The sequence below is a fragment of the Notothenia coriiceps genome, unplaced genomic scaffold (genome assembly GCF_000735185.1).
Source record: "Notothenia coriiceps isolate Sejong01 unplaced genomic scaffold, NC01 NC01_scaffold00026101, whole genome shotgun sequence".
Taxonomy (NCBI): Eukaryota; Metazoa; Chordata; class Actinopteri; order Perciformes; family Nototheniidae; genus Notothenia; species Notothenia coriiceps.
Genome location: NW_011358802.1, coordinates 45,347 through 64,378, shown reverse-complemented (window position 1 = coordinate 64,378; position 19,032 = coordinate 45,347). Strand labels below are relative to the sequence as shown.

The 19,032-nt window shown below is 41.6% G+C and overlaps 3 protein-coding genes across 5 annotated transcripts; 2 read left to right on the top strand and 1 right to left on the bottom strand.

The window, feature by feature from the left end:
- Positions 1-713: 713 nt before the first annotated feature.
- Positions 714-5,882, top strand: LOC104956580 (neurotrophin receptor-interacting factor homolog). Its single transcript, XM_010784080.1, has 4 exons — positions 714-1,108; positions 1,375-1,514; positions 1,745-1,838; positions 4,023-5,882. Exons 1-4 carry the CDS (start codon positions 865-867, stop codon positions 4,982-4,984), a joined length of 1,440 nt encoding a protein of 479 aa, XP_010782382.1. The 5' UTR covers positions 714-864; the 3' UTR covers positions 4,985-5,882.
- Positions 5,883-6,391: 509 nt separating this feature from the next.
- On the top strand, positions 6,392-10,460 carry LOC104956577 (E3 ubiquitin/ISG15 ligase TRIM25-like). 3 transcript variants are annotated; one of them, XM_010784078.1, is made up of 7 exons: positions 6,392-6,621; positions 7,335-7,601; positions 7,688-8,005; positions 8,699-8,782; positions 8,854-8,938; positions 9,019-9,108; positions 9,632-10,460. In XM_010784078.1, the coding sequence occupies exons 2-7, from the start codon at positions 7,344-7,346 to the stop codon at positions 9,730-9,732; spliced, it is 936 nt and encodes a 311-aa protein (XP_010782380.1). In that variant the 5' UTR covers positions 6,392-6,621; positions 7,335-7,343; the 3' UTR covers positions 9,733-10,460. The 3 variants fall into 3 exon arrangements, with proteins under 3 accessions (XP_010782380.1, XP_010782378.1, XP_010782379.1); XM_010784076.1 differs by having other exon boundaries at positions 6,404-6,612; XM_010784077.1 differs by lacking the exon at positions 6,392-6,621 and adding an exon at positions 7,086-7,189.
- tox4a (TOX high mobility group box family member 4 a) lies at positions 10,111-19,032 on the bottom strand. Its single transcript, XM_010784079.1, has 9 exons — positions 18,524-19,032; positions 18,366-18,431; positions 17,944-18,243; positions 17,604-17,849; positions 17,162-17,482; positions 16,997-17,077; positions 14,609-15,319; positions 13,569-13,711; positions 10,111-10,774 (listed from the first exon to the last, which is right to left on the bottom strand). The coding sequence occupies exons 1-9, from the start codon at positions 18,620-18,622 to the stop codon at positions 10,723-10,725; spliced, it is 2,019 nt and encodes a 672-aa protein (XP_010782381.1). The 5' UTR covers positions 18,623-19,032; the 3' UTR covers positions 10,111-10,722.

Sequence of the window (19,032 nt, the reverse complement as noted above, 5' to 3'; positions counted from 1 at the left end):
CTTTTTACAGCGCCACGGCTTCCACAGATAACATTTTTTAAGTATTTATTGTCAAAGCATTTAATGTATTCATTGCTATCGTTCCATGGAATATAACAAAAAGTTTTTCTGAAGTGAATTACCTACCCCACCTTTAATGTATAATATCCTGCTCTATATTTTGTTTATATTTGTATTTGTATTTCAATATGTATATGTTCTACTTTTGTAAAGCTATTTTATTTCTATTTGAGATATTTACATTTTGAATTGTTTATTTCTAGTCTTTTTTTTTCTTCTCGCAGCATAAAGTCTAAAACCACCAGACTAAGGGACTTTCATCCCACAGGCCATACGAATGTTTAACAGCTGAACTTTTGAAAGAACATAAATAACATTCATCTGTTTGCAACTCACATCATATTTCATCATATATATCAATACTCCAATTACTATAGACTATTCTGCACAGTTGGAGGAGCCTGTGACCTAAGATTTCCATTGTCTTAACTACACTGTAGCTATGCACGTGTGACAATAAAAGCCTTGAAACTTTTAACTTCTCTAATGTACTACTATGCCTTGTCTTTTATGCTGCTGCAAAGCCAACATTTCCCAAATTGGGATCAATAAAGTTAGGCTACTTATTATCTTATCTTTGCTCAGCCCCTCTTATCTCAACCATAGACTGTGAAGGACGATAGACTCCAGTCCCCGCTCCCCTCGGTATTGACCGCGCATGCGCCAGTATGAGACACGCCTCTTCTTCTATCTGGAAGCCATGTGGCTGTGGTTGGTAAATAAATAGCTCTAGTAATTGTAGTCTTTGCTTTTATTCTGAATTTCGGAAACAAACCCTGACATTGCAGCGTCGAGGCAGCAAACATGTCTTCCAGCGTGGTGGACCTCGAGGCGCAGGTGGAGTCGGTGCTCGGCGCGCTGGTCAAAGCTGCGACGGTGGAGTTAACGAAGCTGTTCGAGAGCAGATACCGAGCCTCGACGATGGATGTGGGCCGCGCTGATGACAATAAGCAGAATAAAACACAGGATACTTTATCGACTGGGAGCACGACACGCAGCATTGGAGTGCAAGTGGACGAGGACATTTGTCCGCTGTTTGAACTTACTGGTGCGTATGTTTGCAGCTTTAAATGCTTTCACTTCCTGTTTACTTCCATGGCTAGGCTACAGGATTATATTATACATCCATGGGTTGTATGCACGAGGAGAATGCACGCTATATCCTTAAGATGCAAAGTGCAATTAGTAAGATTATATTCAATTGTCAATGTTTTTATTTAACTGTTGCCCAAAATCCTGCATGGTGTCCCCCATTGCTAACCCCAAGTGTAAAGGAATGTATGGGTCTTAACCCCTCCCCCTTCTTCTCCACAGACCCCCCTCTGCTCTCAAATGGAGATTGTCTGGGGGAGTGTAGCGAGAAGGAGGTGCAGGGGAGCTCCACTGCCTTGCAAACCTTCCTGTTTGAAGATAATGGCCAAGTTCACCCAGAGAGGTCGCCTTTGAAGGAACAGGTCAGTGAGAATTTACAGGGGTGTAAAATCAGCTGTGGAATGAAGAAGAACAGGCTGAATGAAACTGTAAACAGCGTTGTGATTGATTGGCTCATCATCACACCCTGGCTCGTTGTTTATCATAGCAGTATTCATTTTCTTTAATGTTGCCTCAAGGATGATCTTCATTGTTCCCATTCCATCCAGTGTACCGCAGACATGCAAATCGTGTTTGTTTCTTCTTCAAACAGGTTGTGGCAGAGATTGTAGATATGGTGGAGGTGAGCGATATTAAAGAGGAGCCTACAACTGATGGTGATCCTCATACAGAAGTTGTTTTACAAGGTAAGGAACACGAAACACACGCTGGCAAACACAAGAATATTGCAAATGGGGTTTAGCTGCAGTAGATTGAAACATTTATTTCTAAATATACTGTACATTATTTGTAATAAGCACATTTTACCAGTGGGAGTTGCAATTGAGAAAGGAGTAGGAAGTGTTCACATAATCCATGTTTGTTAAGAGCAGACTGGGCTCTGGTTTCAGACAGAGGGTGAAAAGAGGTGCCGCCGGATGAGGTTCACTGATGGAAATCATTTGAATTATGATTGTGTAAAGCAGGGGCGTCAAACTCAATTTCATCGCGGGCCACATTAACATTATGGTTTCACTCAAAAGGCCGGTTGTAACTTTAAGAATATATAAAAATACATATATAAATATTTAATATATATAAAATAACGTATTATATTACATTATTGCCTATGCATTGGATTATTTTCTGATAGGATAATAACTTCATAATTAACTACGTCTGAAAGAAGAAGTCTAGGGCAAATAATTGCAAGTCTTTTCAGTGAGAATGTCACAAAATGATTTAAAAAGAAAAGCCAAATTCTGGGGGGAAAAGGAAGTCACATTCTGAAAATAAAGTAACATTTTGAAAAAAAAAGTAACATTTTGAAAAAAAAGTAACATTCTAAGAAAAAGACAACTACTAAGAAAAAAGGCATATTTTTGAAGGAAAAAAAGTCAGACTCTGAGAAAAATTTGAGATGCATTGTGGGACATGTAGTTTATGGGCAACACACTTCTGTAAATCGGCCTGTAACCGTATAATAAACATATTATATTCTTTGCAAGCTCTTATGGGGCCACAGAAAATGAAGCTATGGGCCGGATTTGTCCCCCGGGCCTTGAGTTTGACACCCCTGGTTTAAAGCTTTTTACACAATTGTGCATTTGAAGAATAACTTAAATACCATAAAGTATGGATGATTTAACATGAGATTACACCATCCATATAAAAAATATAGTCTTTGAACTATCAGGCTCTACCCAGGAAATGTATCTGTGACTACAGGGCAGTAACTTGATACCACTGTGAAACTATAAAATACGGCACATGTCTGAAAGGAAAAACTGCAAAGAAACCCCAAACATCACAAAACAAATATTGTGAACTGAACACACTTTAAAACAAGTCTTTATGGTGTCCTGCACAGATTTGTGATGCTTCAATGATAGAACATGAGGCTGCACATCATATCAGTGCATCTACCTGACTTTTTGTTAGACATTTCACAAAACAAATATACACAACTCGGCCACAGAGGAGCTTACGGTCAATTGTGTACTTATGTGTTAAACAAATGACAGAGAAGAGAGAAGTTTAACCTTTAGAGATTTACTATTTCTAAAAAACAATCTCTCTTTAGCAGTTGGAAAACAGATGGCAAGACAAGTCAAAATTAGATTTTTATTTTACCTTTATTTAACCAGGATAGGTCTCATTGAGATTAAAAATCTATTTTTCAAGCGACTCCTGGCGCAAGAATGGTAACAGCACAGTTGTACAACAGTTAGCCAAAGCATTTACAGACACAGCGACCTGCTTCAAGGTCATTTAGAGTTGCCTTGAGTTTGTTTAGAGACACCAGCTCTCTGAGTTTCAGCTCAATTTGCACCTGGTTCCAAGCCACAGGAGCAGCGTAACTGAACGCCCTCTTCCCCAGTTCAGTACGGACTTTTGGTACAGTTGGATGAAACAAGTCCTCGGAACGAAGCCGATAAGATCCTGTGGATTTCTGGTTTATGTAGATCCTTGGAAAGGGTGCACCAAGAATAGCCTTATATATAAGGATGTGCCAGTGTTTCAGTCTATGCGTGGTCAGGGAAGACCATCCAACACGAGTGTATAGATTGCAGTGGTGCGTCAATGTTTTGACATTTGTGATGAATCTCAGTGCACCGTGGTAGATGGTATCCAGCGAGTGAAGGCAATACTTTTACTTTCCCCTCACCACTAGACAACTGATTAAAGACTGCAACCCTGTTTGTTATCATTTACCCATGAACCCCTTTACACTAATCTAATGGCAATTAAATATGTTGGTCCTATGTTTGATTAAGCACTCTGGTCATTGTACATTAACAAAAAATGTATGCCGGTGCAGTTGAAGCTCGATTAAATAAATAAGGTGGGAATGAAACATATAATTATAGGTGCATCTTAATCTGTTTCAGTCTCTGCAGCGACATGGACAGAGGAACCAAGACACGAGTCTCTGCACTACTCCCCAGAAAAAGAGATGCCTCTCATTATCCATCCAGATATCATTTCTGGGAAGAAGGTTACGTTTGTGTGCCCGTTGATTCTCAAGCCTGGGTCTCCAGCCCCCACACCGGACATTCCACAGAAGCCAATCAAAACGGAGCCTCTGCAAGTCTGGGTCAGCACCGCTAACGGCACCGCCTACAGCCCGTCCCCATCTGATGGAGCTGCCACTCCTGCTCAGGTTGGGGCTTTGGAAAACATCCACACACCAGAGGAGACGAAGAACAGCCTCGACATTAAACTGAAACAGTCTCATCCAGACAAAAAGTTGAAGCACGGCTGTGTGGTGCAACTGGTGGACGTGTTGAGGGGGCCAGCATCAGAGGCGAAGCTTCAGGATGCTGTGGCCAAAGGTAATGGTGATAACCGTAAAAACAATTATCCTCTGCCCAAAGACCTCCGCCGCCACCAAGGTCTTCACACCGGCCGCCGCCTCTGTTGCTTCACCCCCTGTGAAAACGGTATCTGGCGGCTTCAGGAGGTGGTCGCCCACTCCCGCGATGGATACCCTTGCAGCAACTGTGGGAAGACGTTCAAGCGAAGGAAGATTCTACGGCGGCACGAGCGCTTTCACACCGGAGAGAAACCCTATGCATGCCTGAAGTGCTCGAAGTCGTTTGCACTGAGGAAGAGCCTCCGGCGCCACTTGAGGTTCCACACTGGGCAAAGGCCACATAATTGTCCGAAGTGCGGCAAAAGCTTCCGTTTGCGAGAAAATCTGAAAGCACATCTGAGGTTTCACACTGGGGAGAAACCGTTTGACTGCGCCATTTGTGGCAAGACGTTCAGGATCGTCAGGAATCTGGAGAAACACAAACGGGGCTGTGTTGGAGTCTTTGTACCTTCCTTCAGGACAATTGCTGGCCTGTAGCCATGGAAACAGATGTTAGTGGCTGGTTTTGGTTGTTATATCACTTTCTACCTCAGACAAAAAACACTATCACTTTTCTAGATGTAATGTTTAGACAAAGAAGTTAAAGCTATGAGAAGAATTGAAACAATAATCCAGTTTCATTCCAGAAAGAATTTAACAACCAACATAAAGAGGTGCATTATGATCTGGCTGTTTTAACATTTGTACCTATACTACTGATTAGTTTTCTTCCACACATGTTCTTTGTTTATTATGCCTTGCCATATTTTGCCTATTGTGATTTTGGACCAATAGTGAGACTGAACAGTGTGAGTTGTTCCGCAACATGACACTTTTCTTTATATTTCAAATCCCTACCCATCTGGTGCCCCCCCATTGGACCTTATAACCAGAAAATGATATACGTTAGTCAACGGCAAGAGACAAAACATGTTTTGATCCTGTTTACATTTTGTTGTGAATGACACATTTGATGTTTTTCATGTGAGAACCTACTGGGATAAAACATGGGATCTTTGCTTCATCAGGAGATGTTTTCATATGTTTATACTATACTTTTTTTCACTTTATACTCATGTCTCTTACCAAAAAGGTTTAGTTTTATATTTCTGTTATGATGACTGAATGTATGTAGATGTCCTTACCTTCATGACCAAGATGTCAAAGCCTATTCATGCTGACTATAGAAATCTAGTTCTTATGTTAAAACCCTTTGGTATGACAAAAGTACTACAAAAGTACTAAAGTGTACTTATGGCCAAACAAATTTGTTCACATGTTGTCTTTTTTTGTTAATTAATCTAAAAAGTTGTTATAGTCCTAATTCATGTCAGATTTATTTTTAAACTTCTGATACTAAATAACATTGTGTTTTAATAAAAAAAATGGTGACATGTATTTTGTTGTCTGCACCCTCGAACAGCTCTCTCATAATCATCCAATATAAAAGATTTATATTTTAACTAATGTATTCATTGATCGGTTAATAGACTAATTACTCTAGCATTATAGTTCTCATATGAAGCCCTTTTAAATGTATGGTTAATTAACTACATGTCTTAAAATCTAGACAATGTGTAATTCTTTGAATAAGACTCATATGCAGTGGTGGGAAATGTAAGTAATGTAACGTTGTCAGAAGGAAAAAAGGAGTACATAGGGAAGTCATGGTTTAAAGAGGAATATATAGTAAAATATCATGATTTGTTATCTTATTTATGCTTTTTAACAATCGTAATCTGTTAAGAAACTAGAAAGTAAGGCTTCAACATAAATATACTGGAGCAAAATAACAAAACTGTCTTCCAAAATGTGGAAGAGTATCGGTGTAAAGTGGGGTCAAATATATGTTTGAGTTAACACCAGAGTTCCCATCATGCTTTGGGTGATGTAAACAGGAAGTAGTCAGTTGGCTCCGAGCTACGGGAAGCGTAGCTATTCATGTGCCGCATTTTTCAACCTAATATATAAATTTGTGTTAATTAACACCACGAAAAGTAATGCAAAATTAGCATGTTTTGTTTAGCTCTCACTGTAAAAATTGTTTTAGTTGCAGACAACAAATAATGTGATTGATATGATTGATCCTGAACGTCATATCTCTGGACATGGGAGAAACGGAGAGGGTACGTTAAGTGAGTAAACACATGTTGTATTTTCAGCAAAGCTCTGACTCGAGAAGATAATACGTTTCAGTTTATTTGGATAGTTGGACTAACCCACAGGAACCAATAACATCACAGCTCTGTGTCATGTAACCTTAGTCGAGCCATGACGGTCTGGACTTTGAGCACTTTTATTGCGCTGTTATTCGTGTTAATAGTTAGTCAGAATACACTTAGTGGTAGAAGGACTGTTCAGTGACTTGACTTCAACAACATATTCTCAAACTAGCAACAACTCAATTAAGCCCAGAAGAGTTCAGATATTTACTGTGAATTTGTTTTACACTCTGTAATAATGTCAATAAGTAAGCAATTGTATTTCTTATTTGTGTTCACTCTAATAATGACGTTTGGGCAATTGTTGTCTGTATTCAACTTTAAAACTGATATTATATTTAGAGACTCTCTTTGCTTAGACCACGCCCACCAGGAAGTACATTTATAAACATGTAGCAGTGCTTTCGCTTTGAGAATTGTGTGTACGGAAGATAGCAGACAAGTTTTACTGAGGTTGTGTTACTCAACTTTAACTTTTAAGGTAGGAACCCTTTTGCTTTTTAACTGCCAAGATCATGCGCTAAGGCTCACTGGTTTTTCAAAACAAACAAGTTTTACGAGGCAGCAGCTGAGTGCTGGACAAACTCTGCAGTTAACCCTTTACTGTGCTCTCTTTGAACAAATAGGGATCAAGTATGGAAGATACGGAGAAATTCAATCTTGAGGAGATGCTGATGTGCCCGGTGTGTCAGGACACGTTCAAGGACCCCCGACAGCTGTCCTGTGGTCACACCATTTGTATGGTCTGTCTGGAAAACATGATGGATCACTCCTCAGACGGCCCTTTCCGCTGCCCAGACTGTAGGGAATCTTTTGGACCCATCGTAGAGGTGCAGAAGAGCTACGCCCTGGCCAATATTGTAGAGCATTTCAGGGTGATCAAGAGGAGGAGGGTATGTGCTATAATGACATGACCATGACACTGTTGAGAATAAACATGGATAAATGTCTCACAAACCTTTCCCTTTTTTCAAAGCAGGAGGAGCAGACAAAAAATGTGTACTGTGACTGCTGCCCGGAGGAAAAAACCCTTGCGTTCAAAACGTGTCTGAAGTGTGAGGTGTCGCTGTGCAAAGAACATGTCAAGGACCACCTGGAGCTCCCCGTGTTCACCGGACACCCTTTGGTTAGCCCTCTGGGGGACCTCCTGGAGAGGAAATGCCCACATCACGAGGACAAGGTGCTGAGGTACTACTGCAACGCGTCCATGCGCTACATCTGCAACGTGTGCACACTGGAGAGCAAGCAGCACAACCTGGCAACCGAGGCCTCCTCTGTCCTGCGAAGACAGCTGACTGTGAGCTTCAGAAACACTGTATTACATGAGAAACATCTTGGCATCATTATGTTATTAGGAAAAAAGTTGGATTTACAAAGGAAGTTTGTTGTGTCTACACTCGTTTGTTGAACATTTCTTCTGGGAGTAGCACACGGGTAGGAGATTCCTGTTGATGCATGTTGTGTAGAGAAACAGGATTCTCTGGTTCCTCAGAATCTCAAAGTCTGACTGAAAATCTTTATGTGATCTATGGGACTCATTTCTTTTTTTGTGCGGATATGTAGGCTGTACATGTTTTACTCATTGAAACATATTGCTTACATGAAAATATAGAAAAAGCTGATAAATAATATGCTGTATATATATAACTGTCAGAGAGTTTAGAATAAGATGATTTATTTTTCAACTACTTATTCTAAGACACTTCAGGCAAAAACACAATGTTCATGAAAAGATACATTTTTTAAATTATTTTCATAATATCTGTACCAAACAAATGTTTTTTTAAGTCTGGAGAATAACATTTGTGGGCTGGAATATCTCTGCTGCTCTGATGTACTTTATCCAAAATGGTATTTTTTTAAACACATATTTACCCTTTAATAATTCAGTAGTCGATATTGCGATTTCAATCAATTGTGCGGGCCTAATTTAGACAATTGGATTTTCAGGGGTTTTAAGTAGAACTGTATTTGTGTATGTATTTAACAGGAGCACATGGACCAACACTTCGAAATGCTTAAGGCGCAAATGGCAGAATCCAGAGACAATTTGCAAAAAGAAATCCTACGTCAAGTAAGCTTTGTTTTCTTAATATCTGTTATTCTTCAACACTTCAGATGTAACATGTATTTCCCTCCTGACAGAAACAGAGAGTGATCCCCGCCGCCTCGCCACTCAACAGTGTCACAGTGGTGCTGCTCTTCCTGTGGTTCATCGTTTTGTATTACGGTAACAGATGATAAACCCTAGAACTTTTTGTGTTGTGTGTGTACGTGCACCCACTGATGTCTGTCCTTGTTTCCCACCAGCCTACAACTACTCTGTGGAAAACCAGATGCTAACAGAGGCGCTGGAAAAACAGCAGAACCGTGTGCATCACGTTTATTCCACCATTGCAGGTAACAAAAGAGGCATGCAGAAAGAAGTTGTAGGTTAACATTACATTTCAGTTAGCTGGCGCTTTTATCCAAAGTGACCTATAATAAGTGTATTCAACCATAAAGAAACAAAATTAAAAAGCAAGAAATGGCTACTGCATTAGCTTTAAAAAAAAAAAAAAAACCTTTCTTTTTGTATTGGCAGTCAACACATGTTTATCAGTGGACTTACTGCTGTCCTTATATCAATAGGGAGCTTGTTCCACCATGTCCTTATCAACAAAAGCTCATTGTGGATTCAACAACTTTAAAAACAATAACTTGTGGGTTAGACTTAGAGTATATTTCCCTAAATATTCCTTTATTGGCCTAATAATAACTCCCTATATTAATCTTAGTGCAAAACCTAAATGTGTAAGATACAAGTAATTATGTGACATTTCCTCAGAGTTTGAGCAGCTTTCTGTCTGATCTGATGCTCCACCTAAATGGCGACCTCCTTAAGAAGTGAGTTAATTTGTATAATCATTTTTCCTCTTCGTAGAACTCTTGGTAGGACATCCAATGAAAAGACACAAACCTCTGGAGACAGGAGAAGCCACAGGAGACGATCTGATAGAAAATTGGAATGGAAATGTCAGTTGAAGAGAACACTTTGTGTTGGAATACATTTGCTATCCTGATGGAGGTGCTATAATCGGTCTGACTATGAAGAAAACCATTGTGTTGCCTTTTAACATCCTGGTTTTGGCCATATACGTATGGGATATGATGTTAACATGATTATTCTCGTGACTTGTCATGATTCTAAAATGATCCGATTTGAGGCTGGTCTGGATCGTTTCTGTAATGGCTAAGTTGCTTCAATATTTGAAGATTCACTTTTTGATTTCTGGCTGCCTTAATTGTGCCTCGTTTACTACTCTGGCTTTGGCTTGATCAAATCTAATTTCCTTTATGTAAAGTCCTGTTTTAAGTACTAAAGTAACACAGCTTTAAGAAACTAAGTCAAGAGAGAGAACACTCATTTGAGCACACCTGCCGTTTTATTAAGAAAACATTTAAGTCGAGCATTTTTTAACAACAATGAAGAGAATGTTTTACAAAAAAAGGGAAAGGCAGCATCAAACCAAAAAGGCTTCTAAGGCCTCCTAACCAAGGTATACACAGTAGAACATGTTTTTCCTTAGCATGTAGTAAAGACAGAATTGTTAGTTCAGAGACATAAAACAACATTTCAAATCAGTGAGAACTGTACAATCACGTCTTAAACTGCTGGAAAAAGGTTGAAATGGTGGTCCAATGTTTTACAATAAACAAGTATAAAATGACTGGTATGGCCTTCATTTGAAATAAAAAAACGGAGAATACCAGAGTAACTTTGATAATTTATTGTGATCTTTTCTTTAGCTGCCTTGACGTCTCAACTAAAAGCTGTACACATAATCAAACATAACACTACATTATTTCAAAATATTAATATTGAATCCTTGTTTAGTAGCATATACTTGTAACTGTCAGACTTGTAGTAGAAATCAGAGAAATGCATGCTTCTGTGCTGCATTGGTACTGCAGTCGTCTTTCAACTGTTAACACGTGTCCTATTTTGTTTTGATGATGTGCAGCAGCTGCTCTCTATTTCACCATGGCCTGATTCCGGAATGAGCACCACGCCCTGAATATGTTTCTGAAAAACATAAAAAAATATATTTTAGAAAAGGTTTTTCTTTTATACACTTCTGAACAAAATCTTGAGACTTCGGGAACAATGACAAGACTTCTCTTTTCGCACTGATGGATCGTAACTAGGTTGTAAGTAGAGCTTCAAAATGCAAAAAGAATAGAGAGCAGGGAATTTAAACTCAAAAGTTTCAGACCATAAAAAAACAGAACTTAAAGTGTTGAAAATTAACCGAGTAATGAGGAGCCCCACTGTTGTTGTTGATAACTTCAAAAATGTGTTTCGGCATGCATGATGTGAGTGTTTCCTGGAGGCTGGTGGGAACGTTGCTCCATGTTGAGAGGATGGCTTCACAAAGGGCATCCACGGTCTGGAACTGCCTCCGTTTTTATAAACTTCCCTTCCATCCATCCCCAAACGTTCTCAATGGGATTTAGATTAGGGGAACACCAAGGATGGTCCAAAAGAGCGGCGTTATTCTCCTGGAAGAAGTCCTTCATCAGGCAGGCGTTGTGAACTGCAGCGCTGTCCTGTTGAAAGACCCAGTCATCACAAACTAGGCCCTCCGTCAAGAGGGACGCCCGCTGCAACCTCTCCAAATAGCCAGCTGCCGTTTGACGCCCCTTCACAACCTGAAGCTCCATTGTGCCATTGAAGGAAAAAGCACCCCAGATCATGATGGAGCCTCCACTGTGCCGCGTAGACAACATCTCCTTGCCATGCCAGTTGGAAGCCATCCGGACCATCCAGGTCAGAGAATAAAACGTTCTTCCACCTTTCAATGTCCCATGTTTGGTGCACCCTTGCAAAGTCCAGACGGGCACGTTTGTGGCGTGGGAAGAGACGTGGCCTTCAAAGACGTTTTTTTGTTCTTTAAGCCCTTCTCTCGCAGACGACATCTCATGGTTATTGGGCTGCGCGCAGTCAGCATCCATAATGGCCTTAATTTGGGTCGAGGATTGGCCTGTGTCTTTACGAACCGCCCGTAGGATCCTCCGGCTCAGTGCAGGTTAATTTCTTTTGGGTCTTATCGCTTGACTTTTTAGTGCCGTAACCCTCTTCTTTTAAGAAATGTAAAATTACCGCCTTACCTCGACAGCAACAGCGCATAGGGATGGGTACCGAGCCCCGGTATGAAAGGGTACCGTTAAGCTCAAACGTTATCAGTCTTTTTATCGGTACTGGAGACATTTAAATATATGTCATATGTATTATTGCTACACAAACATTATATTGCAGTTTTAGTTTCGCCAACTCCGTTACTAAAAATGCAAAAAGACTGCAAAATGTGTCTATGATTATTTTTAGTATTTTTGATCTTTCCAATCCAGACGAGAGATCTCTCTCCCCCGCCTGTGTGGGAGGGGGCGGGGCAGTTTACACACGTGCAGCTGCTACATGCAGCAACACATACACGGCGGAGAGAACTAAAAGCTCCAAGGTGTGGTTAAACTTTACCCGTCTCGATGTGGACTAAGCTCGTTGCCAAAAGTGCAATAAGAGTTTAGCATTTAAGGGCGGTAACACGAGCAATTTGTCGAAACATCTTGCTAAAGTGCACCACATTCAGACGGAGAAATGCACCGTCTTCGACTGTCTTTCTAGTAGCGCTGTAGCCCCTTCCACGAGTAGCGCTTCCACGTCAGGTATGTTATGTATACCTTAAAGTGGACCTATCATGCTATATTTGAATAATATAGTGTAGGACCATACCTATATAAGGCATATTTATACTATTTATTTTTCAAAATACCAAACAGATCATGCATTTTAGCCATTCCTCATTTTGCTCAATTCAACACTGTCTTTTCATGTGCTGATTCTGTGAGAACAGGACCATCTACAGGCCTGGCGTATTTACTACAGCGTCTCCAGCGCTTTCGAACGGCAATGTCCGTGGCTGTCTCCTCCTGATTGCTGGAGTTGGCCCAATAGAGATAGCGCCACTTCTGTGACGTCACAGAAGTGTTCAAATCTGGATCAGTCGGAATCAGATCCGTTGCAGCCCCTTTTTAAGAGATTTGGGTATGGAGGAAAATAGAGAGGGTTGTGTTTTCTGACACTTGGTGAGTTCCCTGGAACACCGGGGACACATATTCATGTATAAAAGACGTACAAAAGTGCATTTTGCATGATAGGTCACCTTTAATCTTCCTCCAGAAAAACCATTAGGCCTTTTGCAGCATGCCTGTATGCCCCATCTGTGTCTCTCTGTGCCACTGTGTTACTGCTGAAAATACTTCTGTTCTGTAAGTTCACATTATTTACAATTTGTTTAATTAATTTACCTTTTTTTTTTTTTTTAGACAACCGATAAGAGTACCGTTAAAGGACCGGATCGATAAAAGTAGTAGTAACGTTAAAACCTTAACGATACCCATCCCTAGTTGCGATAGGCCTTGCTTGTGCAGCTCAACAATCCTGCCACGTTCAAAGATAGAAAGCCTTTTTGCCTTTGCCATCTGGAGGTCATGACAGTGTAAAAACCTGATTGAAAATTTCATGAGATTTTTGTGCAGATTTTGACTTTTTGAATAAGGCTATGGTCTTAAACTTTTGATCGACCGATGAACAGCCTGTTTGAGTTTAATTGCAGTTTTCATTAAATTGCCTAGTCTCTATTTTTGGTCTCTTGTTCCTGTTTCTTCTTTTTGCATTTTGAAGCTCTACTGACAACCTGGTCACGGTCCACCTGTGCGAAATGCAAATTCTTGTAATTTCCCCCCCGGTCTTAAGATTTTGTTCAGGAGCGTATGTGCTGAAAGCAAAATTAAAAGCATGTTTATAAACGTGTACAAACCTGCAGTGAGTGGCCACACATTCGTTGCTGCAGTATTCCTTGTCCCAGTCGTCGCTCTCCACCGCGGGGTTGCTGCAGCCCGTCCTCACACACACACTCCCCACAGCCGCCACATCGCTGGACCCATTCACCTCCATGTCCTCCTGGAAAACAGTTGGGAGAGCAGCATCAGCATGGCTACAGTACTGTGTTTCTGTACACTGATTTTTCCTTGTGCACTACGGGGACAATTTTAAGAGGTTACATTTCTAACAATTTATTGAGAATAATGCTGTGCTTTATAAATAATTTAATCTTAAACCTATTGGTTATATATAATGGATATATTCTATGTACTGAGTGGGAAACACTGCTCTGTAAGTATTAACCATTTTTAGATACTTTTGGAATGTATTTCAATTAAAGAAGGACAATTCACCACATCTATTTTTCATTTGATGTTAAAACAGGTTGTTGTTTAGAAAAAACAAACAAAAGTTATTAATATCCACTCTGATTTAAAACTAACATTATAGTTGCAGCAGAATTGAGAAGGGATCAAATTTAACATTTTCTGACTTGAGGCAGAACATGGCCAACATTTCAACAGCTTTGACCCGGTGGAACCTGAATAATATCCAGCACTTCTTAAAAATAAAGATTATGCTGCCACAACAGTGTGGTGCTAAAAAAGGTATTATTTGTATTATTATTATTTTTATTCCATCATTTGATTATTTCAGTTTTATAAATCTATTATATTTATTTGTTATTTTATGAATACCTTTTTTTTCATGCGGTTTTACAACCATAACTGTTTATTATAGCTTTTTTCGTTTTGGTTTCAAATGATATTATTTTCTTCTTATTTTGTGGCTTTTCAGTCATCTTTGAAGCACTTTGAACTGTATGAAATGTGCTATAGAAAAAAAGTTGTATTCATGGATTTAAGCTAGCTTCAAAGAACGGAAAATCTAAAATTGTGAAACAGCCAATCAAATCAAAGAGTTACTTTTGGATAAACAAACCTCACACATAAAGCATGTCAACAGATCATTTACCTCATCTGAGTGCAGCACCTCTGTAACCTCGTCGTCGTCCGCACTGCCCGACGTGTCAGCAGAGTGCACCTGCAGCGAGACCACCGCAGCCTGGGCGGAGGTGGTGGGGGTGGAGGACACGGCCATCGTGTTGGGGATCATAATGGGCAGGGTCTCTTTGCCCTGCAAGGACGAGGGAACTATTTTAATCTGGAGTGGAGGGGGAGACGTAGCCGCCATGCTCACAGTGAAGCCGCCCGAGGAGTTCCCCCCCTGCGGCTTGGCCTGTAACGGTGGAGGAGCGGGGGCCATTTGCTGGAGCCGGGGCGGGGGTGGCGCGCTCTGCATCTGCTGCAGCGGGGGCGGCTGACGAGAAGCCCCCACCACCACCAGGGAGGGGTGCAGAGCGCGGACCACCCCGGGCAACATGGTCACCACCTGCCCCCCCGCCTGCAGCAGGTGCTTGGGGATGATGATCTTGGTGACAGTCTGGGTGTGGGGGGGTGCAGCCGCTGGAGCCGGGGATTTGTTGGCCCCCGTGCGGGAACGCGTGGCCCTCTCCGGGACGTCCAGGATGATGTTGGAGGCGCAGATGTTGGTGATGGTGTTCTCCTCCAGGCTGGTGGCAATCTGGCGGTTGGCATGGTGACCGGTGTAAGGAAGGGCTGCAGGGGGCGGGTGGGACACGGGGGGAGGAGGGAGAGGGGCGGTGTCCATCTCCTCAGTGGCGGGCTGTGGTGAAGAAAAGAAATGTTGCTATTGCTTTAAAGAAGGACATTTTATTTTACAAAACGTCTTTAATGCCGTAGTTGGGATTAAACTATGGAGCTCATTACCAAATGATTTAAAGAGCTGTACCAACATCTTTAGTTTTAAGAACATTATGAAATAAGAATAATTATGGCCGTATAACTCAGTTGGTAGACCTGGCGGCCCATGTTTTGGGGCTTGGTCCCCATGCGGTGGACCCAAGGTTTGAATCCAGCCTGTGACCATTTGCTGCGTGTCTCTCCCTCTATCTCTCCCCTTAACAATGTCGCTAAAATAAAAAGGCACTGGATGCCCAAAACATTCTTTAAAAAACATATATATTTGAATAATTACACCGTATCAAGATGTAACGTAATACTTCTGGTAGATTGTTGTGTTGACTGTTTGTGTTTTTATGTTACTTCCAAAGTTCACTTCCAGCTGTGATGACAGACAAGATCATTTTGAGTGAGCTGCTGACCAATCAGAGCTCAGTGTGCAGAGTTTAAAGCGATCAAGTTATATTACAGGAAAAAGGAAATACAGTTTAAACTGCCGTTGCAGGAAAGACTGCCGGCAAAAATCACTGACTGTGTGAACGTGAACATTAATAGAATATCACCCCCCATCTTCAGAGCAATCTGACTATTATAACATTAGCGTTAAGAAAGCTTACTTAAATATCTGCACAACATAAATAACCGGATCAGAGTAACATTAAGTACAGTCTGCTGCATTGTGAGTGCAGACGTCGATGTGTCCCATTATCATTCACATCACATCATATCACATCATAATGTATCATATATTTCCTTATCTGAGTCAGCTGAGCCGTATCTGGCCGTGCAACACTCACAGTGTCACATACTGTATGCAGAAGTATTATTTTAAGCAACACATTAAGTTGACGAAACACTCGAGACAAATGTAATTAAAGTCAGATCCACTAGTGTCTTAGACGGGGCAGTGATATCATAAACCTGTTAATGTACGCATTCAAACACTTTTTCTTTTACCAGCTGTATTCACCTTGAAGGTGCAGCTATGTGGCTTTTATCCTGGATACAGTGTTTAAGTCATGGATGTTTAAAGTTTAACTTCTTCATATTTGACAAATATTATAGTTCACTTTTCATTCAGGAAGTATGACGCTGCGCTGTCAGTACGCTTCTCCATGTTTGTGATTGGTCAAATGTTGCTAACTCCGCCCCTTTCATGTGAACTCAGCCGCACAGAGAAACCCTGGCTTGAGTTACCGAGTTGATAATCAGCGTCGTAGGACCTCTTAGCGAGAGCGCGTTTGTTTTGGGTTAGTTAAGCCAGATAACTCAAACCTATCCAGGGTATGTTGAACTGGATTCGTAGTACAGGCCTCTGGAAGATTGTTGACATCCTCCTGGATCGAATTTCGTTATTTTACATTCACATTATACTTTTTGTAATTTGGATTGTCTATGTTGTAAATGTATTATCTTTTTCAAGGTATAGCCACAACACCAATTGCACATCTGTCAATCCTGGGAGAGGGATTTCTCTGTTGCTCTTTAAAACATTTCCCCCCCATTCATTGTGGGGTTTCTGTACACACTGTATCACCCCTGAGACAAATGTGTTATATTTCTTTTTGGGCTATACAAGTCAAATTTCACATGATCTTACCCGTGTGAGCTGGTTGGCTTTATACGCTGCCAAGGCTTTCAAATACTCCTTCTTGGCTGCATCAGTCTTTCTCTTATACACCTAGTGGAGACAAGTACCACCATTATAAATCATATTTCTCTCCAATTAAACTTATGTTGTGTATATAAATATGTGTTCCTATACCTGTTTCTGTTCCTCAGCCAAGCTGTCCCACATGGAGGCCACAATCTTTGACACCTCCCCAAAGGAGGCGTTGGGGTTCTGGCCTTTAATGGCTGCCTGTGTGTCTCTGAAGAACAGGGCGTACGCTGACACGGGCTTCTGTGGTTCATTCGGGTCTTTCTTCTTCCGTCCTTTCTTAGCACCCAGCGCCGCAGACATTGAGGCCGGCTTCCCCCCGCCCCTCCTGCCCGCTGCTGGAGCCACTGAAGACGTGAGAGCAGGGTGGGAGGACATGTGGGCGAGGGAGGAGAGATACAGGGGGGAGTCTACAAGCACACTCCTCTGAGGAAGGATAAGGAAAATGGAAGAGAGGGGAAAGTAGGTATTAGCTGTAGGCTCTTAAACGTCAAATCCAAAATGTGAACAATAAGTAAACATTAACATAGGCAGGTAAAGCCCTCACCTTGAAGTCATCCATGTCCTCATCCTGCAGCGAGCCGGCTGGGGATGGTGTTGCACAGAGCGCCTGGTCCAGTGTGTCTGAATGATGCCCGATGCCGTCCCCCCCGAGACCCAGTGCCAACTCCGCCGGGTTAATGGTGCTCAACTGGCTGCTTCCCAAAAGACCATGGCTGATGTCCCCGAGTTGAACATCAATGGTCATGGGGGATGAACTGCTGAAATGTGAACCGCTGGAACTCCCAAGTTCCTGCAGGGGGATGAGAACACACAAAGATGAAAACATTTGCAAATATAAACCACTTATGGATATCTGTTTGAGGGTCCACGGGTAGAGCGCTCACCAGAGCAGAGGAGCTTAGCAGGGCCCCCCCTCCGCCCTGGCCCATTGCCACAAGGTTCAGCTGCTCCAGGCCTTGAGACCCGGAGTTCACATAAGTGGAAGCGAAGGAAGGGTCATTGGCTGCCACCACCAGGTTGCTGACAAGGCTCCGGGATCCTGGAGGCCCAACGATGCCGTCTGACCCATCTGTCATCTCATAGTGGGAAACTCCATCATTGATCCTCAGACGGGGGTCCGGATCCAGGGAGATGGGGGGAATCTCAAACACTTCATCACCGAGACTGGGAGTATGGAATGTTTGCTGCATGTGGGGAAAGAAACAGAGCACATATTGAGTTTTCATTAAACTAAAACACATGTAAAGATAAACACAGTGAAGATGGTTACACTGCACTAACATGATACTTGAATAAACTCCCTCACCTCGGCAGACAAGAAAGGGTGACCCGCTCCACTGATGGTGAGATAAGTGTCGCCGCCTTCTGGAAACTGAAACAAACCGTTAGCATGAAACTAAGTCATGTACATCTTCGACATGAATACAAGTTATAGCTGTCAATTTGAGATGAATACTTGTTTACCTTGTTTTCCTCAGAGTATCCGCCATATGCTTGTGTGTCCAAAAACTCCGAATCATTTTGAGCACAACCATCCGAAAGAGAATAAAAATTCAGGTCCATTTTGAGAGGATTTACTTACATGTAAATAAACTATCGCACACGTTGTATACTTGTTTGACAAACTGAACTTCTTAACCACCTACTCATTCAAGTATAATGTTCCAACATTAACTAAAACCGCTAGCTGGAGTTAGCGGCTAGCTAGCTAATCCCTCCCGGTTTGCATAACGTTACGGTGGATGAGATGATGCTAAACTAGCTTAGCTTCGAAGCCCTTGGCAGAACTAGGACACTTCAGTATTTCGAGGCTGTTGGAAGCCAAATAATCCATATAGTAGCAAAATTATACGTTTTAGCCCCCCGGGGAGCAAAGTTTACAGGAGACCCAGCCTGTTTTATACAGTATGGGGGCCCAACACATTCCCATTCATATGCTGGTGTGATGCTACTACCATGTCCTAGTAGCTAGT